Source organism: Hyperolius riggenbachi, chromosome 3 (assembly GCF_040937935.1).
Source record: "Hyperolius riggenbachi isolate aHypRig1 chromosome 3, aHypRig1.pri, whole genome shotgun sequence".
Classification (NCBI taxonomy): Eukaryota; Metazoa; Chordata; class Amphibia; order Anura; family Hyperoliidae; genus Hyperolius; species Hyperolius riggenbachi.
The window spans coordinates 491,050,829-491,072,253 of record NC_090648.1 but is presented as its reverse complement, the minus strand read 5'-3'; the positions used below and the strand labels follow the sequence as shown (position 1 = coordinate 491,072,253).

At 46.3% G+C, this 21,425-nt stretch overlaps 2 protein-coding genes across 3 annotated transcripts in view; one reads left to right on the top strand and one right to left on the bottom strand.

The window, feature by feature from the left end:
• Window positions 1-21,425, top strand: part of PHF21B (PHD finger protein 21B) — a 553,372-nt gene that overhangs the window by 319,462 nt on the left and 212,485 nt on the right. The window lies entirely within an intron of this gene.
• The window catches only part of LOC137560789 (uncharacterized), a 308,947-nt gene that overhangs the window by 128,609 nt on the left and 158,913 nt on the right, over window positions 1-21,425 (bottom strand). Inside the window, exon 9 of the mRNA XM_068271931.1 lies at window positions 5,761-5,899. Coding sequence (XP_068128032.1) covers window positions 5,761-5,899 — 139 coding nt within the window. The remainder of the gene's footprint in view (window positions 1-5,760; window positions 5,900-21,425) is intronic.

Below are 21,425 nucleotides of genomic sequence, written 5' to 3'. Positions count from 1 at the left end.
CTCAGCTAAAAAGGTTCCTGACCCCTGCTCTATATAATGAGACAATCACCAGATGTCAAGATACAACCTGTACTGTTTTATGTGCCAGAAACCTATCCTCCCAGCATCTTCACAGGGCAAAGACTTCTCAATATCCCCCAAAAGAGTTCTGCCACGCCCCCTGTGGATTCTGATAATATAGGTAGTGGCTGGGGGTGAGCTGAGAAGGAATCTCTGAATTGGTGCTACTGGCATTTTTTTTAAATTTACTATTATGTTGCTGTTACTTTTTGTTGCCTAATATGTCTTAACCCTAATCTACACGATACGATTCTTTGTACAATTCGATTACGATTCAATTTACGATCCGATTAAATCCTACATGTCCGAGCGGGATTCGATTCGATTTGCAATTGCAAAACAATGGCAAATCGAATTGAATCCCGATCGGACATGTCGGATTTAATCGGATCGTAAATAGAATCGTAGTCGAATCGCACAAAGAATCGTATCGTGCAGAAGGGGCTTAATACATGATGATGAGCCTGGATTTTGGCAATCGCCCCAACTACTGCTATCTCATTTTTCATGCATCCTCACTGTGTTCTGATATAACCCATATGAGGAATGCAAACATTACCCCCTAATTGCAGACAGATTATAAAAGTTTCGGTCCAGGTTTTTCCGGATTGCTTATGAGTTTCCGGATCAGCAGCAGATTGGTTTTTTTGTTTGTTTTTTTGACAATTCCCCACAGAATCCACTAGGTGGTGCTACATTCACACAGATTGTATTTTGTACTGCAGAGCAATGTGAGGATCGCTCTCATAAGAAACTACAGTGCGAGGAACATGGAGGCTAACATTGCTGGCTATATGTGCTATAACCCAGCAGAGAACCGGATGTTTGCTTGGATATAAAGCAATCATTGCTCTTGTTACTATGTAGCAATGCCTTATAGGAGTAACTTATCACTCATGTAAAGCTGAACTTGCCAATGCCTTCTTATTTACAGGGCAGAAATTTATATTGCGCTTTTCTCTTGGTGGACTCAAAGCGCCAGAGCTGCAGCCAGTAGAGCGCCCTCACTAGGCAGCAGCAGTGTTAGTGTGTGTGTTTAGTATTTATTGCCGTCATTCATCTCCTATTCCTGGAACTAATAAAGCCTGGTACACACGGTCAATTATGATTGGCCAATCACTGAACAATGTTACCACATACGAGGGCTTGCCTACACAATCTGCTCATAGTATTCAATATCTGTTGGCCCTCCTACTACGGTATATAGAGGTGGTAAAATTGGCCAGTCATAATTGAGTGTGTACCAGGCTTAACAGTTTTCATACTCAAGCCGACCAGCTCCACGGAGGCTACAGGAGCAGTGTTCTTCCCAGGCTCTTTTAGCTGGATGCTCCACCTGGCTAGTTTTGGTGAGCACCCGGCTGTTATAGGCTCACCTGCTCCTATTCTGTAAGTAGAGTTGCACACAGAAGCACCGGCCCTGCATTCTCTCATCTGACCCCACCCGGCTACTTTTTCATGCCACCCGGCTGGAAAAAATTTCTGGGGAAAACATTGAGGGGTCTGGTGCCGGAAAGAGATAAGACAATTCTCCAGTGAGGAGCCAGACAGCAATAAAACTTACCTACGTTTTCCAAACTCTTCCTTTCCTTAACCACTTGAGGACCACAGTGCTAAACCCCCCCTAAAGACCAAGCTGTTTTTTCTGTAATTGGCCACTGCAGCTTTAAGGCCAAGCTGCAGGGCCGCACAACACAGCAGAGGAGTGATTCCCCCCCCCCCTTCCCCCCCCACCAACAGAGCTCTGATCTGTCCCACGGCTGTCCCCAGTACAGCGCTGCTGCCGATCGCAGCTCTGTACATGTAAATAGACAACGATTACGCTGTCTAACAGTCTTCTGAGCAGACTGAAGAGGGGGCGGAGCCCCCGAGCAGGAGATGCGCGCGATCTCCTGCAAACTGCAGCCCCAGGACTTGACGCCAATCGGGTTAGGAGGTCCTGGGGCTGCCGCTGCGGCCACGCTCATGGGTGTGGAGCGGTCTTAAGGTAGTTAATACTCAAAAGTAATGTAAACAAAATCTGAAAATTTGTGATTTGCCAATCTCTTGAAGAAAACCTGTACTGTACTGAGAAAAACCTCCCCTGGGAGTTACACACCTGGGGTGGGGGAAGCCTCCGGATCCTATTGAGGCTTCCCCCGTCCTCCTCGGTCCCACGGCGGCGAAGATCAAGCTCCCCGAACAGCGTGGATGTAAATATTTACCTTCCCGGCTCCAGCACTGGTGCAGTATTAGCTCTCGGAGGCAGGCGGAAATAGCCGATCGCTGTCGGGCCGCTCTACTGCGCAGGCGCAAGTCTCCTGCGACTGTGCAGTAGAGCGGACCCAACGGAGATCGTCTATTTTCGCCTATCTCCGTGCTGAGAGCCGCAACAGCGCTCCCACTGGAGCCAGGAAACGTAAATAAATCAGCGCTTGTCAGGCCAGGATTCCGGGACACTTTGGGGGAGCCAACGCTGGACTGCCTGCAGCTACAGGGATGGGGAAGCCTCATTGGGACCCTGAGGCTTCCCCCTACCGAGGTGAGTACCCCCAGGGGAACTTTTTTTGTTACAGGGTCTCTTTAATATGGAGTCACACTCAATAGTGCAAGTAGTGATCACAGTCAAAATGTACACAACATTTTGTATCACACAGCCATATAGTCAGGGGTGTAACTACAGGGTGGCTACACTATAGCTACTGCTAGCACTGCGACTGCAGGGGGGCACAGAGCTGTAAGGGGGCCCAACTACTACTTCACTCCCTCTGATAAAGCGGTCCATCCTTCAGATCCAGAGGTTTTGTGGCTACATTTGTCTTTGGTGTGAAGATTATGATGGCCACACTTGTAAGAAGGGTGCCCAGGCTGTGAGGGTCACCAGGGGTAGGCAAGGGAAAGGGTGTGATCAGGGCCGGATTTAGGCCAAGGCCTCCTAGGCCATGGCTTAGGGCACCAAAGCAGCAGGATAAACTGGTGCCACATTTGCAAGCTTGCAAATGCTGCAATGCAGGGAGATCAGGCGAGTGCCTGACTGTGTTACTCTGCTGCTAGCCGCCTGTGCAGCAGCCACCTTGCTCTCTGTGCACATTTGCATTGTGGCTGGTGGGTATGGACTTGGGCAGCATTGGAGACGGAAAGGAAGAGGAAGCTTCTGCACTGGAGAAGAGCGGAGAAATGAGCGACACTGATGGCTGCTGCGGTGTGAAGGTGAACTGACTACCTATACTGAATGGTGGTGGGGGGGAGGGGTGTGTGTGGAAAAGGAGGGATTAAGGGAGTCATTAGGCTACCTATACTGGAGGGAAAGGGGGAGAAGTCATTTGACTACCTATATGGGGGGGGGGGGGGGGCCTTTGGGTCATCAGGCTACCTATACCAGAGGGAAGGGGTCCTCTCGCTACCTATACGGGTAAAAAGTACAAATCCGGGTGTGATCACTGGAAGGGTCCATCAAAGGTTTGCTGGAGGTGGGTGCATGATTTATAGTTACAGCCCTGCATATACTATCAGTAAGGCGGTTTCCATTTGTGCGACTCCTGTTTTCCTGCACGTAATTTCACCTGCAGAGTTACAGCCCATCTGCAGGTTACTTCTGAAGTCTCGTGCCGGTAAAAAATCGGAGTGACTTTGTCCTTGTCCGGCCGGTCACTGGTCTGTCGGGGAGATTACTCAGCAGGCTTCTAGAATAAACTTTGTCCTGTTTTTCTGCTGGTAAGCTTCTTTCACTTGTTACTGTTTACACCTCCTCCCTGAGTCCACAATCCCATGTGTGCTGACTGCCCCGCCACCACCCTTTCCTGCGTCCCGCCACCCACCAGCCAGGGACATAGAAACCCCCCTCCCTGGCCACCTTCACTGCTCAGATCTTCAGGTCCTGTCAGTTCCCCATGCACAACACATCAAAAATATCTCCCTTCCATGCCTTGGAGACCACCGAACCGCCCCTATTATCTCTCTGCCCTCCTGCAATATCCTCCTAGCTAGTATTCCACCAACAGGACTATCGCCTCTACAATTCATCATGAACATTGCTACGCTTTTCACTATTCCTCTTTTTCAAACCTCTACCCTGGCTCCTCCCACTACTCCTCATTTGCTGCTCCTCTCAGCAAATCCCTAAACTGGCTCCTCCCACTACTCCTCATCTGCTGCATCTCTCAGCAAATCCCTAAACTAGCTCCTCCCACCACTCCTCATCTACTAGTCCTCTACAAACCTCTACCCTGGCTCCTCCCACCACTTCTCATCTGCTACTTTTCAATGGCTTCTCTCACCATTCCTCATCTGCTGTTTATCTCTTCAAATCTCTACACTGGCTGCTCCCACCACTCCTCATCTGCTGCTCCTGTCTGCAGATCTCTACACTGGCTCCTCCTACCACTCCTCATTACTGCTCCTCTCAGTAAATCTCTACACTGGCTGCTCCCACCACTCCTCATCTGCTGCTCCTGTCTGCAGATCTCTACACTGGCTCCTCCTACCACTCCTCATTACTGCTCCTCTCAATAAATCTCTACACTGGCTGATCCCACCACTCCTCATCTGCTGCTCCTGTCTGCAGATCTCTACACTGGCTCCTCCTACCACTCCTCATCTGCTGCTCCTCTTTGCAACAAATCTCTACATTGGCTCCTCCCACCACTCATCTGCTCTTCCTCTCAACAAATCCCTACACTGGCTCTTCCCACCACTCCTCATCATTGGCTCCTCTCTTTAAATCTCCACAGTGACTCCTCCCACCACTCTTTATCTGCTGCTCCTCTCTGCAAACCTCTACACTGGTTTTCACACCTGAACAAATCCACCTACTGATTCCAAACCTGGACAACCACATATCACAGCACCTATGTTAGGAACCCTGAGGGAAACTGTTTTAAATGTTTGCATGTGAGTATTGCATGAGGTGAAATGAGGCTGACCAGTAACTCTCGATAGGATTTTCTCAGCAATAGCAGATATTGGCTGTAAGTTAGGAGTAGAAGGTGGGCTATGGGTATGTTGACATCAAACTGGGTGAAACCATCAGGAATGAGACATCAAATGTTACTGACTAGTGTATATTCCACTAGACTGCAAGCTGCAGAGCGGCCCAAGCTGTGAATCTGCCAAACTCCCACCAGTTCCAGTAATGCCCTCTCACCTCCCATGGAATTCTCTCTAATATGCCCCCTATAGCCTAGCCCCATTCATGGTATATATATATATATATATATATATATATATATATATATATATATATATATATATATATATATACACACACCCCATAGTGGTGGTCTCTATAGCCCCCTCTAGGTCCCTACATAGGCCCTCCTTGCCATGTAGAGTCCCCAATGGCCCCATGTAGTTCATATTTCATATGTTCATATTTGATGTATATCATTGTCTGTATCATTATGTATCCCTTGTTTGTTTTCTTACATTGTACAGCGCCACGGAATATGTTGGCGCTTTATAAATAAATAATAATAATGTAGTGCCCCTTATGTGACCTTTGGGGGGGGCGGAGTCCAGTGAGGTTGCGACCTCTGTGACCCCTATCCCCATGTCACAGGTAAGCTGGACTGGGCAGGCTCCTCCTCTCCTCCAGTGTGATTGGCTGTTCTGGTAAGTCGGTACTCTTTATCTACCTATCACTTATTACACAGCACTGCATAGAATGCTCCCATACGGGACACGTAATCTATAATGTACAACATATTGATCATTTTATAATACCCAGGATGCAGGAGGAGTGGCCAGAGGAGGCGTCGCTGGAGTACAGGCCATACGTTCCGAGATATGGGGACACCACCTTCTGGAGGAGGGACTCCAGGTTCAGATATTCATCCGTCACGCCCTTGGATTCATGTACACCCTGAAAAGCACAGAGCAGAGTGTTAGGAAAAGGCGGTATCAGGCAGCAAGAGTCTCACAAAGCTAATAAGGACAGAAAAATTTAGCAACAGTTACCTTCTGCACCCTCATACACAAGAAGGATGTGATGCAGGTATGCAGAACATTACACAGTTCTGTATATAGTCCTAGGAATCCAGAATGGTGGATGCACACAACAAAGAACATTTAAATTACCGACTTAAAGAGGAACTCCAGTGAAAATAATGTAATAAAAAAGTGCTTCATTTTTACAATAATTATGTATAAATCAGTCAATTAGTCAGTGTTTGTCCATTGTAAAATCTTTTAAATCTCTAATTTACATTCTGACATTTATTACATGGTGACATTTTTAGTGTTGGCAGGTGATGTAGCTGCTGCATGATTTTTTGGCAGTTGGAAACAGCTGTAAACAGCTATTTCTCACAATGCAACAGGGTTCACAGACAGGAAACTGCCAGGAGTACCACGGTCCTCAGAGTTTCTTGTGGCAGGGGTTTCACCACAATATAAGTCATACAGCGCCCCCTTATGGTCTGTTTGTGAAAAGCAATAGATTTCTCATGTAAAAGGGGGTATCAGCTACTGATTGGGACAAAGTTCAATCCTTGGTCGGAGTTTCTCTTTAAGAAAAATAATAATACACTAATTACACTGCTGTTATGCTAATTTATTATGCTCATTTAGGTCATGAAGAATTATGGTGTTTACTTTTTACAGCATGTCTTGGTGATTTTCAAAGACATAACAATAAAAGTTGTTTAGGTGATACCTCTAATGACTGTACAAGCGTGACAATCCAGCCCCGCGATCCCGTCTAAATGATGTTAAAAGACCGGTTGCTGGATTATCAGAAGGTAAATCATTCATCAGAGCGCGCCAATTCTGTCTAATCTGCTCCCGTTACCATTCGGGGAATAGTCGCACCCGACAGCGGGAAATACGGTGAGCAGACTGACACTAAAGAATGGGCGCAACGCTGTCGACAATATGTAATGTGACAACCACTCACCAATCCCTTATTACTAGGCCACGGTTGCCTTGCAGGTCTCGTGCACTAGAGACTTCTGGAGGCAAATTCACTGTGTGCGCAGTAAACGGTTAAGATTGGTTGAAGGTGCTCATACATGTATAATCCAGATTATGTACAATCTGTAAACTAAAAATATCGATTTCACGCTGGAAATCAGGCAATTCCACTGCCTCCACTCTTTCGGGTTGAGGAAGGAAAAAGACTCCCGCTAGGTATTCCCTGAAGGAAGAAAGCAATTTTTTAAAACCTAACTAGCAAAACAATACTTTATAAGAACATAATAAAACAATGCGGTAGTATGACTCTTCGGAGGGCAGATTCTTTGTAGCAACAATCAGATGACCAGAACAGGCACAAGACTGAACAATAAAATTGTTAGCTTTATTCTAAAACTACATACACACAGTATATTTTAACCCACAGATAAATATACCCGTCTGACAGAATAGATTGGGTTGATAGAAAAAGGGTAGATATGAAAAAGAAACAGAATGTCTTAATCTACAGTTCAAATACCATTATTGGTAGTCCATGCTGCAATCGCAAGTCTTTGGAGAAAGTCCAAGATGGCTGATCAGGGACAGAGCAAGACCAAGTTGCGCCTGGGGCAAGGTCAGGTTTTGGCACCTAAAGGTCAGGTTTTGGCACCTAAACTGCCATTCATTTTGCCGCCTTTTTAAGAATTCAACAAACTGCGCCTGGGGCAAGAGACCCGCTTGCCCCCCCCCCCCCCTAGATCCGTCCCTGGCCACTAGGGGACGCTCTATAGGCAGTAGCAGTGTTAGGCCAGAGCTGCAGCCACTAGGATGCGCTCTATAGGCAGTAGCAGTGTTAGGCCAGAGCTGCAGCCACTAGGGGGCGCTCTATAGGCATTAGCAGTGTTAGACCAGAGCTGCAGCCACTAAGGGGCGCTTTATAGGCAGTAGCAGTGTTAGACCAGAGCTGCAGCCACTAGGGGACGCTCTATAGGCAGTAGCAGTGTTAGGCCAGAGCTGCAGCCACTAGGGGACGCTCTATAATCAGTAGCAGTGTTAGGCCAGAGCTGCAGCCACTAGCAGGGACGGAGCAAGACCAAGTTGCGCCTGGGGCAAGGTCAGGTTTTGGCACCTAAAGGTCAGGTTTTGGCACCTAAACTGCCATTCATTTTGCCGCCTTTTTAAGAATTCAACAAACTGCGCCTGGGGCAAGATACCCGCTTGCCCCCCCCCTAGATCCGTCCCTGGCCACTAGGGGACGCTCTATAGGCAGTAGCAGTGTTAGGCCAGAGCTGCAGCCACTAGGGGGCGCTCTATAGGCAGTAGCAGTGTTAGGCCAGAGCTGCAGCCACTAGGGGGCACTCTATAGGCATTAGCAGTGTTAGGCCAGAGCTGCAGCCACTAGGGGGCGCTCTATAGGCATTAGCAGTGTTAGACCAGGGCTGCAGCCACTAGGGGGCGCTTTATAGGCAGTAGCAGTGTTAGACCAGAGCTGCAGCCACTAGGGGACGCTCTATAGGCAGTAGCAGTGTTAGGCCAGAGCTGCAGCCACTACTGCCATGCGGCCAGAGGCCTTTGTGAGAAGCAGTCTGCCAGTGTCCAGCTGGCTTGTCGGGATGTTATTCGACAAAGATTTTAGATGAAGGAAGATTGGGCATGCACATTGTGTTTTTACTCCTCACGATGGTTGGGAGGGGTTATGACACATACAAGTCCACCCTTGTGAAATTTGAATAGTGGCAGTGCCCCCTTGGACAGAGAGATTTTGGCCCAATTCCTGTTTTGCCTGGTCTCTCTGTGCCCATAGGTCACACCGAAGGAACAGAATGCATATTTTGGCCCAATAAATAAATAAATAATAATAAATATTCACAATCGGCATAATTGTCTACGCTTATTTTAGTTCACAATTATCCCGTTGCTGACTTGGGTTCAATGCATTTATTTATACGTGTGACGCCATCTTGCTTGTATTGGCCTTCCTTACATAACCGCAAATTCCGTAATGCTATTACACGCCATCGATGGCTCTTCCCTGCAAACTACTACAATTATACATCTTGCATAACCTGAATTTTACACAATTCTCCGCTGATCCGCTAATTCACACGTTGCAAAATGGCCCATAAAAGTAAAGCAAAATATTAAAACAAAAAAAAACCCCAATCCTTAATCTGATTCATCCTCTTCCAAAACACTGCAGCAGTTTAATTTTATCCTCCAGTATTTCGGAAGCTATTTCTATGGTAATTCCTCCTCGCGGCAGCCTCGTAATTAATCGCCAAGCCGCATGTCGCACTTTCATCAAGGCAAGGAACGGAATTGGGGAGAGTCAGAGTCAGTGCTGATAAAACGCTCGCGGAACACACCTGGCCGGTCGGATTTCTTTTCAGCTGGCGGCGATCAACATAACGGGTGTGGAGCCATCGCTTCCGGCTGCGCTGCCGCAAAAACGGTTTTTTTTTTACTTGTCACTCAATATGCGCTGTATTTTTGGGATGCTGTTAACACTTTACCAATACATATTTCTTACCTCCTACTGTTTAAGTGGGCGGGGGCCTAGAGAGGAAAAAAAGTAATTTATCTACCATCTACCTTGAGTTTGTATTTTATCTATTTATATGGCGCTGACATCTTTTGCAGCACTGCACAGAGTATATTGTCTTGTCACTTAACTGTCCCTCAGAGGAGCTCACAATCTAATCCCTACCATAGTCATATGTCTGTATTGTGTTATATGTATTGTTGTTTAGGGGGAAGCCAATTAACTTATCTGTATGTTTTTTGGATGTGGGAGGAAACCGGAGTGCAGGCATGGGGAGAACCTACAAACTCCATGCAGATAATGCCCTGGCTACGTTTCGAATTGGGGAACTAGCGCTGCAAGGCGAGAGCGCCAACCGCTACACCACCGTGCTGCCAGTTCACCCCCATGTTTGCATAGGTTTCCTGCAGGAACTCCAGTTTCCTCTCACATCCCAAAAGCACATAAAAAAATGTTATGCAAATTACATTGTGCGTTGGAGTAACGGGAATGGGCGCTATCCCAGCCAGCGACGGCAGAGCAAAGGGGCGATAGGGGGTTATCTCCCATCAGTAATGATACAGAGCAGGATTGGCGTTGCGTCGAGCCTCTTCCTATCGCTGGAGAGCTGCATGCTTTTTTATGGACTCTGAATAATACATGTTCTCTTGATCTTCCAAGAACAACGCCGTCGTAAACCGCCCTTTCTCCTGAAACGCAGCGCCATGATGCGGCCTCTCCGGATAATATCTATATATATAAGAATCCTTCGCCGACCTTGTCCGCCTCGCTTAGCCAGAGCGCCAGGGCTGTTTGTTTAGCATTAAGTGGTATATGAACGTCAGCGTGGAGCAAATCAATTCTGAAATCAAATCATATGGAGGTGGATTCACTTACTGAACCGCTGGCATTAAATATACACGTCCAGTATACATTATTTATCCAGCAGGAATCTCCAGGGTACGGAGAGCCGTCCAATCGCTCTCCTACTGCTGCTAGAGATACAAATCTGCACAATTCCACACGTATTCTCATCTAGTATCAAATACACACACACACATATATATTTATAAACCCTGATTCCACCTCTCCCCATGTACAGCAGCCCCACCCTATATGCTCCACTTCCTGCAATGTATAGCAAGACCCTCAAACCACCTCCCTCCCCCCATATACAGCAGAGACCCCTCATATCCTGCACTTCCTGCAATGTGTAGCAAGACCCTCATACCACCTCCCCTCCCTCATATACAGCATGGACCCCCTCATATCCTCCGCTTCCTGCAATGTATAGCAAGACCCTCATACCACCTCCTCTCCCCCATATACAGCATGGACCCCCTCATATCCTCCACTTCCTGCAATGTATAGCAAGACCCTCATACCACCTCTCCTCCCCCATATACAGCATGGACCCCCTCATATCCTCCACTTCCTGCAATGTATAGCAAGACCATCACACTACCTCTTCTCCCCCATATACAGCAGAGACCCCTCATATCCTGCACTTCCTGCAATGTGTAGCAAGACCCTCATACCACCTCCCCTCCCCCATATACAGCTTGGCCCCCCTCATATCCTCCGCTTCCTGCAATGTATAGCAAGACCCTCATAACACCTCCCCCCCCCATACACAGCATGGACCCCCTCATATCCTCTACTTCATGCAATGTATAGCAATACCCTCATACCACCTCCCCTCCCCCATATACAGCATGGACCCCCTCATATCCTCCACTTCCTGCAATGTATAGCAAGACCCTCATACCACCTCCCCTCCCCCATATACAGCATGGACCCCCTCATATCCTCTACTTCCTGCAATGTATAGCAATACCCTCATACCACCTCCCCTCCCCCATATACAGCATGGACCCCCTCATATTCTCCACTTCCTGCAATGTATAGCAAGACCCTCACACTACCTCCCCTCCCCCATATAAAGCAGAGACCCCTCATATCATCCACTTCCTGCAATGTATAGCAAGACCCTCATACCACCTCCCCTCCCCCATATACAGCATGGACCCCCTCATATCCTCCACTTCCTGCAATGTATAGCAAGACCCTCATAGTTACCACCTCATACCACAGGCCAATCAGTGGCTCTGTCAGGAAACTGCTCCTCCTCCTCAGCATGTTGTTGGAGGGAGCAGTAAGCAGCAGCTTCGTCAGGACAGGTAAGTATGTAGTCATTTCCGTTTCCAGTGAAGACAGCTGGCCACGGAGGAGTAATGAAAGCTATGCTTACTCACAATTTGCAGGATTACTTTAATGGTCACAAGCGTGCCAGGCTGCAAGGCCCAGGAAATGGCTTCTCTAGTGGCCTTGAGAAAGCACACACTCGAGCTGTTAAAGGCCCACTACAGATGAACTGTACATTTTTGTTTGAAGTCATCTTCCTCAACAGTTTACCCACAAAGAGGCCGCGGTTTACTAGTCCATCGTGTGACCTCTTTTCACATCCTGCTGCCTTCCATAGAACCTGTCTCTGCCTCGGGGACGGGTGACTCAGTCTAACGAAAGACTCTGATTACAGAAAGATTACTCATAAAGTTTAAGTCTTCTTGGATCCATCTATAAGCTTTTCTTATTGATGGTCCCATTCATAAGATGGGTACCCCCCCGAAGGTACTACATGGCTGGAGGGGCTGAGGTCTAACTGCCAAATAAAGGAGGGTGGGGATAGGTGACAGAGGCCTACGTGAGAGAGGAAAGTGAGAGGAAAGCAAGGAACATAGAAGAGAGAAGAACCAGACAGAGGGGAGTGAGACTGGAAATCATGGAGATATTCAGCACCACATGGGCACTCCCCATTAATCTAAAGAAAACCAAAACCATGGTGTTCCAGAGGAAAAACACCAGGTCAACCCAGAGCACATCCTTTACACTCAATGACTGACATCAGCAGAACTGACAAATATACCTACCTTGGTCTGGGAATCGACCAATCTGGAAGCCAGCCGTAGAGGCCCTAAAAGCCAAAGCATGCCAAACGTTCTATGCCATCAGGTGAAGGTCTGGCAGAGAGTCTTTGACAGTTTCATCACCCCGATCCTACTCTATGGAAGTGAAGTATGGGGCCCCACCACCTACCCAGACCAATCAAAATGGGAATCCAGCCCAACAGAAATATTCCACTTTGAATTCTGCAAACACCTCCTCCATGTCCATCGGAGTACCTCAAACAATGCCTGCCGAGCTGAGCTTGGTAGATTCCCACTTCTGCTTGAGATACAGAAGTGCGTCCCTACTAGGTCCATCTACAGAGCAGCAGCCCTGAATCACCTCACTATAGAGCCATAACACACAAGAAAAGCCATGTGCCCTAAAGTAAGTGGTCAGCTCTATGGTTGACCACAGGTCCTAAAGGCAGCCGTACACTGGTTGATTGCCACTGGATCAACCAACAGATAGTCAGATCCCTTTCTGATCGGATCACAGGGGGATCTAATGGCTGCCCATTACTGCACACGGATTTTGAATGGATTTCAGCTTGAAATCGATTCACAACCTGTGGAGCTGCTGCCTGCTCGAACGCCCTCATTCCCCCCCCCCTACCCCCCGGGCCAGTAGTGATACATTACCTGTCCGCCGGCGTGAGTCCTCCATCCATGCTGACACTTTCTCTGGCTGGCCTGTGTCCTCTTCACTTCCTGTCCTGTCCTATGATGAGTGGTGCTCTACTGTTTGAACTTCAGCTTGTCACAGGAGGAGACAGGAAGTGAAGAGGAGACAGGCCAGCCGGAGAAAGTGTCAGAATGTATGGGGGACTTGCGCCGGCGGACAGATAATGTATTGCTGCTGCTATGCTGCGTCGGTCGTCGCCGAATCGATCGCCGCTCACGACGCGCTCCTGACCCGCCCGCAATCAACCAACACTTTTCTCCGGGACAGATCGATGGAATCTATCGATTTCAGATGGAAATCTACCGATCGTTCAACATTTGCGTTATCAATTTCACAGCAGATTCAATCACAGTGATCGAATCTGCTGTATATAGACGGGAAATCAACGTAGTGTATGGGTAGCTTTACAAAAGGCCAGATAAAATCCACCACAGTCAAGAGCAAATACTTGGAAAATCTCCCAAATCTCTCAAGAGGCAAGTTATTATCATTATTATTTATATGACGCCAACATTTTGCGCAGCGCTGTACAAAGTATATATAGACTTGTCACTAACTGTCCCTCAGAGGAGCTCACAATCTAATCCCTACCATAGTCATATGTCTATGTATATATGGTGTAGTGTACGTAACGTAGTCTAGGGCCAATTCAGGGGAAAGCCAATTGACTTATCTGTATGTTTTATGGGGTGTGGGAGGAAACCAGAGTGCCCGGAGGAAACCCACACATACACAGGGAGAACATACAAACTCCATGCAGATAGTTTCCTGTCTAAGATTCAGGCGAGAGAGATAACCACTATGCCACCATGCTGTCCGGCAAATCCTAAGTGTCTGCAGAATGAGCACCCAGAGCCTGGAAATCGAGTCTAGGAGAGGCAGTCAGATGTACAAACCGAGTGAGAATAGACTATGCCAACGCTGTGACCAGAGGAGCCCCGAAAAATAGGCTCACTTCCTGCTGCGCAGCCCCAAATACACTGCAACCAGGGACACCAGAATTACACTGATAGGAGGATGAGATAAAATGCTACACTATACTGGGGGAGTCGGTGACAATTTTTGCACACTACATCATAGCATGCTACACACTGAGAGGAGGAATCCATAGTGACAATCAGTGCACACTAAGTCACAGCATGGCCATAGACTGAGGGGAGGAATACACAGTGACAATCGCCGCACACTATGTCACAGCATGCCACAGACTGAGAGGAGGAATCCATAGTGACAATCACTGCACACTACGGGCCTGATACACAAAGCGGTGCTAACCCAGTTAGCATGCCTAAAAGACTGATAACCATTGCACCACGCTGGTGAAAAGCCAGTTTAGGCGTGATAAGTTTAGGCATGATAAGTTTAGGCGTGATAAATTTAGGCGTGATAAGTTTAGATAAGTTTAGATCGCGCACAAAGTCCCGCATGCAAAGCAGCGCCATTAAACTCTATGCGAAGTGCACCAGACTTTGCTAGCGCAAAACTTTTGATCAGCTGTGCTAACCCAGTTGGTGCTATAGTTATCACGCCTAAACTTATCACACCTAAACTTATCACGCCTAAACTGAGTTTAGGCGTGATACAGGGGCTTTTCCCCAGCGTGCTAACTGTTAGCACCGTTTTGTGAATCAAGCCCTACGTCACAGCAGCGTACGTACAAAAAGGGCACCTGGACAAAAAGGGCGCAGGGTGTAAATATTGTTTATAGAAATATTTACAAATAACGATTTACAAATTTATAAATCATTAAATAATGTGTATGAAATCGGCAATTGTTAAATCTTTAATCTTCCCTCTTTAAAAAGTGAAACTTATAATTAAGTTTGTTAAAAAATCATTAATAGAAGTTTAATCGTTATAATTGTATCTTATTGTGAATAATCTTCATTTATCGTTTCTTCTTAGAATAAAATCTGAAAATATCGTTTATAATGATGATATATATATAAGTAGGTTCCTAAAAAGTGTTGTAAAAAAATTATGTATTACAAAAATGTTAATAAAGCTATACCTAACCCTACTCTCACACAGAACCCTCCCTGTACCTATCCCTAACCCCTAGACCCCCCTTAGTGATCGCTTTATTGTATGGATAGTAATGTTTTACAAATAGTGACTGTAAAAAATATATTGCAATTTACGTTACGTACTGATTGCTTTATTTTGTGAATAATAATGTTTTATAAACAGTAAGGGATAAAATGTTACATAACACAGAACCCTACCTATCCCTAACCCCTAGACCCCCCTGGTGGTGCCTAACCCTAAAGGCCCATACTCACGAGTGACATTTGTCGCTGCAACACGCGGCGCGCGCGTGTTGCGGCGACAGGTCGCCCGTGAGTATGGGCCGCCGCACGCGCGCGCACCCCGAACTGTCGCCCGTCGCTCATGTCGCCAGGCGATTGAAACTTTCAATCGCATGGCGACAGTCGCCGCTGCCCCCCCGCCGCAACTGTCGCTAGTCCGCGTGAGTACGCGGACTAGCGACAGCAACCTCCATGTAGGTACATGGAGCTTCCGGCGGGGGGAGGAGGAACGTCAGCGACAGCTTCCGCCTTGCCGCTGGTCCCTCTTCCGCGTGTGTACGCGGAGGGACCTGGCGAGAAGCTGTCGCCGGCCTGTCGCCCACACGCTCACGTGTGCTGGCGACAGGCCACATTTCTCGCCCGTGAGTATGGGCCTTTAAGACCCCCCTGGTGGTGCCTAAACCTAAGACTCCCCTGGTGGTGCCTAAACCTAAAGGTGGCCACTAACAGTCCAATTTCTAGCAAAAAATCGTTCGAGCGATCAGAAATTCTGATCGGATTGGTTGTAAATAATCTCCATTGGTGCACACAATCGATTATGAACGAGTGAAAAAAAATGTCGTGCGAATGAATTTTCGTCGAACCAAAATTTGGATTTTCTTGTTGGTTGTAATAGATAGGAAGCAAAGATTGGTTCGTTGATGGTGTAGTGAACGATATATTACAATATTTCACTTCCGATCAGAATTTCTGATCGCTCGAACGATTTTTCACTAGAAATTGGACCGTTAGTGGCCAGCTTTAGACCCCCCTGGTGGTGCCTAAATCCTAAAATTTGGATTTTCTTGTTGGTTGTGATAGATAGGAAGCAAAGATTGGTTTGTTGATGGTGTAGTGAACGATATATTACAATATTTCACTTCCGATCAGAATTTCTGATCGCTCAAACGATTTTTCACTACAAATTGGACCGTTAGTGGCCAGCTTTAGACCCCCCTGGTGGTGCCTAAACCTAAGACCCCCCTGGTGGTGCCTAAACCTAAGACCCCCCTGGTGGTGCCTAAACCTAAGACCCCCCTGGTGGTGCCTAAACCTAACCACCCCCCTGGTGGTGCCTAAACCTAACCACCCCCTGGTGGTGCCTAAACCTAACCACCCCCCTGGTGGTGCCTAAACCTAAGACCCCCCTTAGTGTTCGCTTTATTATGTGGATAATAATGTTTTACAAATAGTGAGTGTAAAAAATATATTGCAATTTACGTTACGTACTGATTGCTTTATTTTGTGAATAATAATATTTACAAACAGTAAGGGATAAAATGTTAAATAATGTTTTAGTTATAAATAGGATAAATATGTTTAGTATTTTTATAAACGTTATTTGTCACGGGTGCATTTTGTAAACGTAAATCATCACAAACACAGTTATAAAACATTAAAAAGCTCCGGGCGCCGTTTATAAAACGTTATTTATCTCCGGCGCCCTTTTTTCCTGCTCGGCGCCCATTAAACGTTATTTATTATGGGAGTGAATGGCTGCGCCCTTTTTGTCCACTAGCTGCCTGCGTCCTTTTTTCCCGTTCCCGTCACAGCATGCCACAGACTGAGAGGAGTAATCCTCAGTGACAATTGCTGCACACTACATCACAGCATGCCACAGACAGAGAGGAGTAATCCTCAGTGACAATTGCTGCACACTACATCACAGCATGCCACAGACTGAGAGGAGTAATCCTCAGTGACAATTGCTGCACACTACATCACAGCATGTCACAGACTGAGAGGAGTAATCCTCAGTGACAATTGCTGCACACTACATCACAGCATGCCACAGACAGAGAGGAGTAATCCTCAGTGACAATTGCTGCACACTACATCACAGCATGTCACAGACTGAGAGGAGTAATCCTCAGTGACAATTGCTGCACACTACATTACAGCATGTCACAGACAGAGGAGTAATCCTCAGTGACAATTGCTGCACACTACATCACAGCATGCCACAGACAGAGAGGAGTAATCCTCAGTGACAATTGCTACACACTACATCACAGCATGCCACAGACTGAGAGGAGTAATCCTCAGTGACAATTGCTGCACACTACATTACAGCATGTCACAGACTGAGAGGAGTAATCCTCAGTGACAATTGCTGCACACTACATTACAGCATGTCACAGACTGAGAGGAGTAATCCTCAGTGACAATTGCTGCACACTACATTACAGCATGTCACAGACTGAGAGGAGTAATCCTCAGTGACAATTGCTGCACACTACATCACAGCATGCCACAGACTGAGAGGAGTAATCCTCAGTGACAATTGCTGCACACTACATCACAGCATGCCACAGACTGAGAGGAGTAATCCTCAGTGACAATTGCTGCACACTACATCACAGCATGCCACAGACTGAGAGGAGGAATCTACAGTGACACTTGCTGCACACTACATCACAGCATGTCACAGACTGAGAGGAGTAATCCTCAGTGACAATTGCTGCACACTACATCACAGCATGCCACAGACTGAGAGGAGCATAAATGAACTGTAAACCTAAAAATGCCCACAGACTGGCTATTATGCTTCTATTTCACCCCCTCCTTCCAGGACTCTGCCCCTTTCATGTCCCCCATTTCTCCTAGCTTTGGAAATGCCTGTATGTATCTTGGTCATGCCAATAAAGCTCTTTTTGATTTGATTTGTGAGGAGAGTGAGGTATAGGAGAGAGAGGTGGGGTGCAAAAAATGCATATAGATATATCTTGTACAATATACAGCGGCGGGTACATGAAATAATGTATAAGTTGCTTCATTGGGAACCCCTTTGTGAACCCCTGTGCAGAAGCATCGCTGTGCTCTCCCCTCCTCCTTCCCCTCCGCACACATGTATTTCATTACAGAAGGTCATGTGACTGGCAGCACTGGGGCGCCTTATATAACACTGTATAAATGTCTCTATCAGTCACTGTGCATTGGTCATATACTGTATACAGCGTATGCCTGCTGGGAACAGGCTGCAAAATATTCCCATAAAATAAGTACTAGGGATCAAATATATTAAACTGGCAAAGAGATAGCAACATGGAGACCACCATTGCTGATCTCCTTTAAAAGGGTAAAGATAGTTTCCGTAGCTCTAGGGAGCCCATGCTACAGAAGGGAGGTAGTGATTACTGGACTGTCAGGCAGTGCAGTCAGCGCTGTGGATGTAGCCTAGACAGGTCCTCTTGCTGTATAAGTTGCAGTGATAGCAGCAGCTGCGGATTGTTAGTATTGGGGCAGTCAGGATGTCACATGTCACTCTGCTCACACATACAGAGCAGTGGCGGGATATTCAGGCAGTGCAGTCAGCGCTGTGGCTGAATGAAGGCTAGACAGGTCCTCTTGCAGTGATAGCAGCTGGTCTGTGGATTGTTAGTATTTGGGGCAGTCAGGATGTCACATGTCACTCTGCTCACACATACAGAGCAGTGGCGGGGTATACAGGCAGTGCAGTCAGCGCTGTAGCTGGTGAAGGATAGACAGGTCCTCTTGCAGTGATAGCAGCTGTTCAGTGGATTGTTAGTATTTGGGGCGGTCAGGATGTCACATCTGTCACTCTGCTCACACATACAGAGCAGTGCAGGCGTGTCCGGTCTCCATCTCTATCTAAACGAGTCGCCGTGCTCACAGCCATGTTTGTTCTGTGCGGTCGCAATTCGTATTTTATCTATATACTGTATATAAAAGTGTGTGTGTGTGTGTGTGTGTGTGTGTGTGTGTATATATACTGTGTGTGTGTGTATATATACTGTGTGTGTGTGTGTGTATATACCGTGTGTGTGTGTGTATATACTGTGTGTGTGTGTGTGTGTGTGTGTATATACTGTGTGTGTGTGTGTGTGTGTGTGTGTGTGTGTGTGTGTGTGTGTGTGTGTGTGTGTGTGTGTGTGTGTGTGTGTATATACTGTGTGTGTGTGTGTGTGTGTGTGTGTGTGTGTGTGTGTGTGTGTGTGTGTATGTGTGTGTATGTATGTGTGTGTATGTACTGTATGTATGTATGTATGTATGCATGTATGCATGTATGTATGTATGTATGTATATATCTGTGTGTATGTACTGTATGTATGTATGCATGTATGTATGTGTGTATGTGGGTATGTACTGTATGTGTGTATGTAGTGTATGTATGTATGTATGTACTGTATGTATGTTTGTATGTATCTATGTGTGTGTGTATATGTATGTATGTACGTATGTATGTATGTGTGTATGTACTGTATGTATGTGTGTATGTATGCACTGTATGTATGTATTGGTGTGTATGTACTGTATGTATGTATGTACTGTATGTATGCATGTACTGTATGTATGCATGTACTGTATGTATGCATGTACTGTATGTATGTATGTATGTACTGTATGTGTGTATGTACTGTGTGTATGTATGTACTGTATGTATGTATGTATGTATGTACTGTATGTGTGTATGTACTGTATGTGTGTATGTACTGTGTGTATGTACTGTATGTATGTATGTACTGTGTGTATGTACTGTGTGTATGTATGTACTGTATGTATGTATGTACTGTATGTGTGTATGTACTGTGTGTATGTATGTATGTATGTATGTATGTACTGTATGTATGTGCCGCGATCACTCAAAAACAACTTGACCGATTTGAACGAAACTTGGTATACAGATCCCTTACTACCTGGGATGATATGTTCTGGGGGTCTCAGGTCGCCCCTGCACACCGGGGCGGAGCTACGAACAGCCAATCAGATTTTCCCCATTCATGTCAATGGAAAAAATGTCTGACATTCTCACAGTAATCAAGCCAGAGTCCCAACACTTGGCACAGGTGGTCACTTGGTGATCGAGGTTACAAATCCAGGAAAAGTGGGTGGAGCATAAATCAGTCAATCAAATTTCAGCCATCCATTTTCAATGGGAAAATGTAAACTGCAGCCACTTTTGAAAAAGAGGGAACCACTGCTCTACCTCTCCACCTGTTTGGAGGTGCTGGAAGTCAAAATGCTGGGAAACTGTAGTAGGGATGAAGTCCACACACTCCCAGGTTAGAACAGTCCAAAAGGCTTTATTCACAAATCACAGACACGGCATAAAACGGCTGACCTGTTTCGGATTGGGTGTCCTCACTCATAGCCTTCATTCTTAGACTGTTAATTGCAGGGTTCTCAAACTTGGCACACTTGGCCACTGGGTGAATGAGAGTGAGATTCAGGAAGGTGAGTGGAGCCTACAAGAGCCAATCAAAATTCACCTATTGATTTTCAAGGGGAATATTTAAACTGCTGCCATTCTTACACTGTTAATGGCGGAATTCTCAAACTTGACACAGTTGGCCACTGGGTGACTGGGATAAATATTCAGAAAGGTCGGTGGAGCCTACAACAGCCAAAGGCAGAGACCTCAAACCTGATACAGTCGGTCACTGGGTGACTGGGGTTCAAATTCACTAAAGGGGCGGGGCCACAAACAGCCAATCAGATTTCCTTGGTGGATAAACTGCTTCCATTCACACATTTTTGATGCCAGGAACCTGAAAGCTCACAAACTTGGTCATTGAGTGACTGTGTGTCCAGGTTACAAAAAGTGGGTGGAGACAAATACAAATTTCACTGGGAAAATGTCAACTGCAGCCATTCTTAAGTCCCCTCTACACCATTCAATTCCAGACGCGATCGATCGAATTCGATTGGATCGAATTCGATTAGATCGATTAAATCCGACATTTTAATTTTAATCGATGTAATTGAATTCGATTCAATCGAATTCGATCGAACAAGCCTCAAACTGAATGGTGTAGAGATGGCTTTACGCTGTTAATGGCAGGGTTCTCAAACTTTGCACAGTTGGTCACTAGGTGACTAGGATTAATATTCAGGAAAATGGGTGGTGCCTACAAAAGCCAATCCAAACCTATTGATTTTCAAGGGGAATATTTAAATTGCTGCCATTCTTGCACTGTTAATGGCACAAGCGTCAAACCTGATACAGTTGTTGGTCATTGGGTGACTGGGATTCAAATTCAGAAAAGAGGGTGGAGCCACAAACAGCCAATCAGATTTATTTAATTTAACAATAA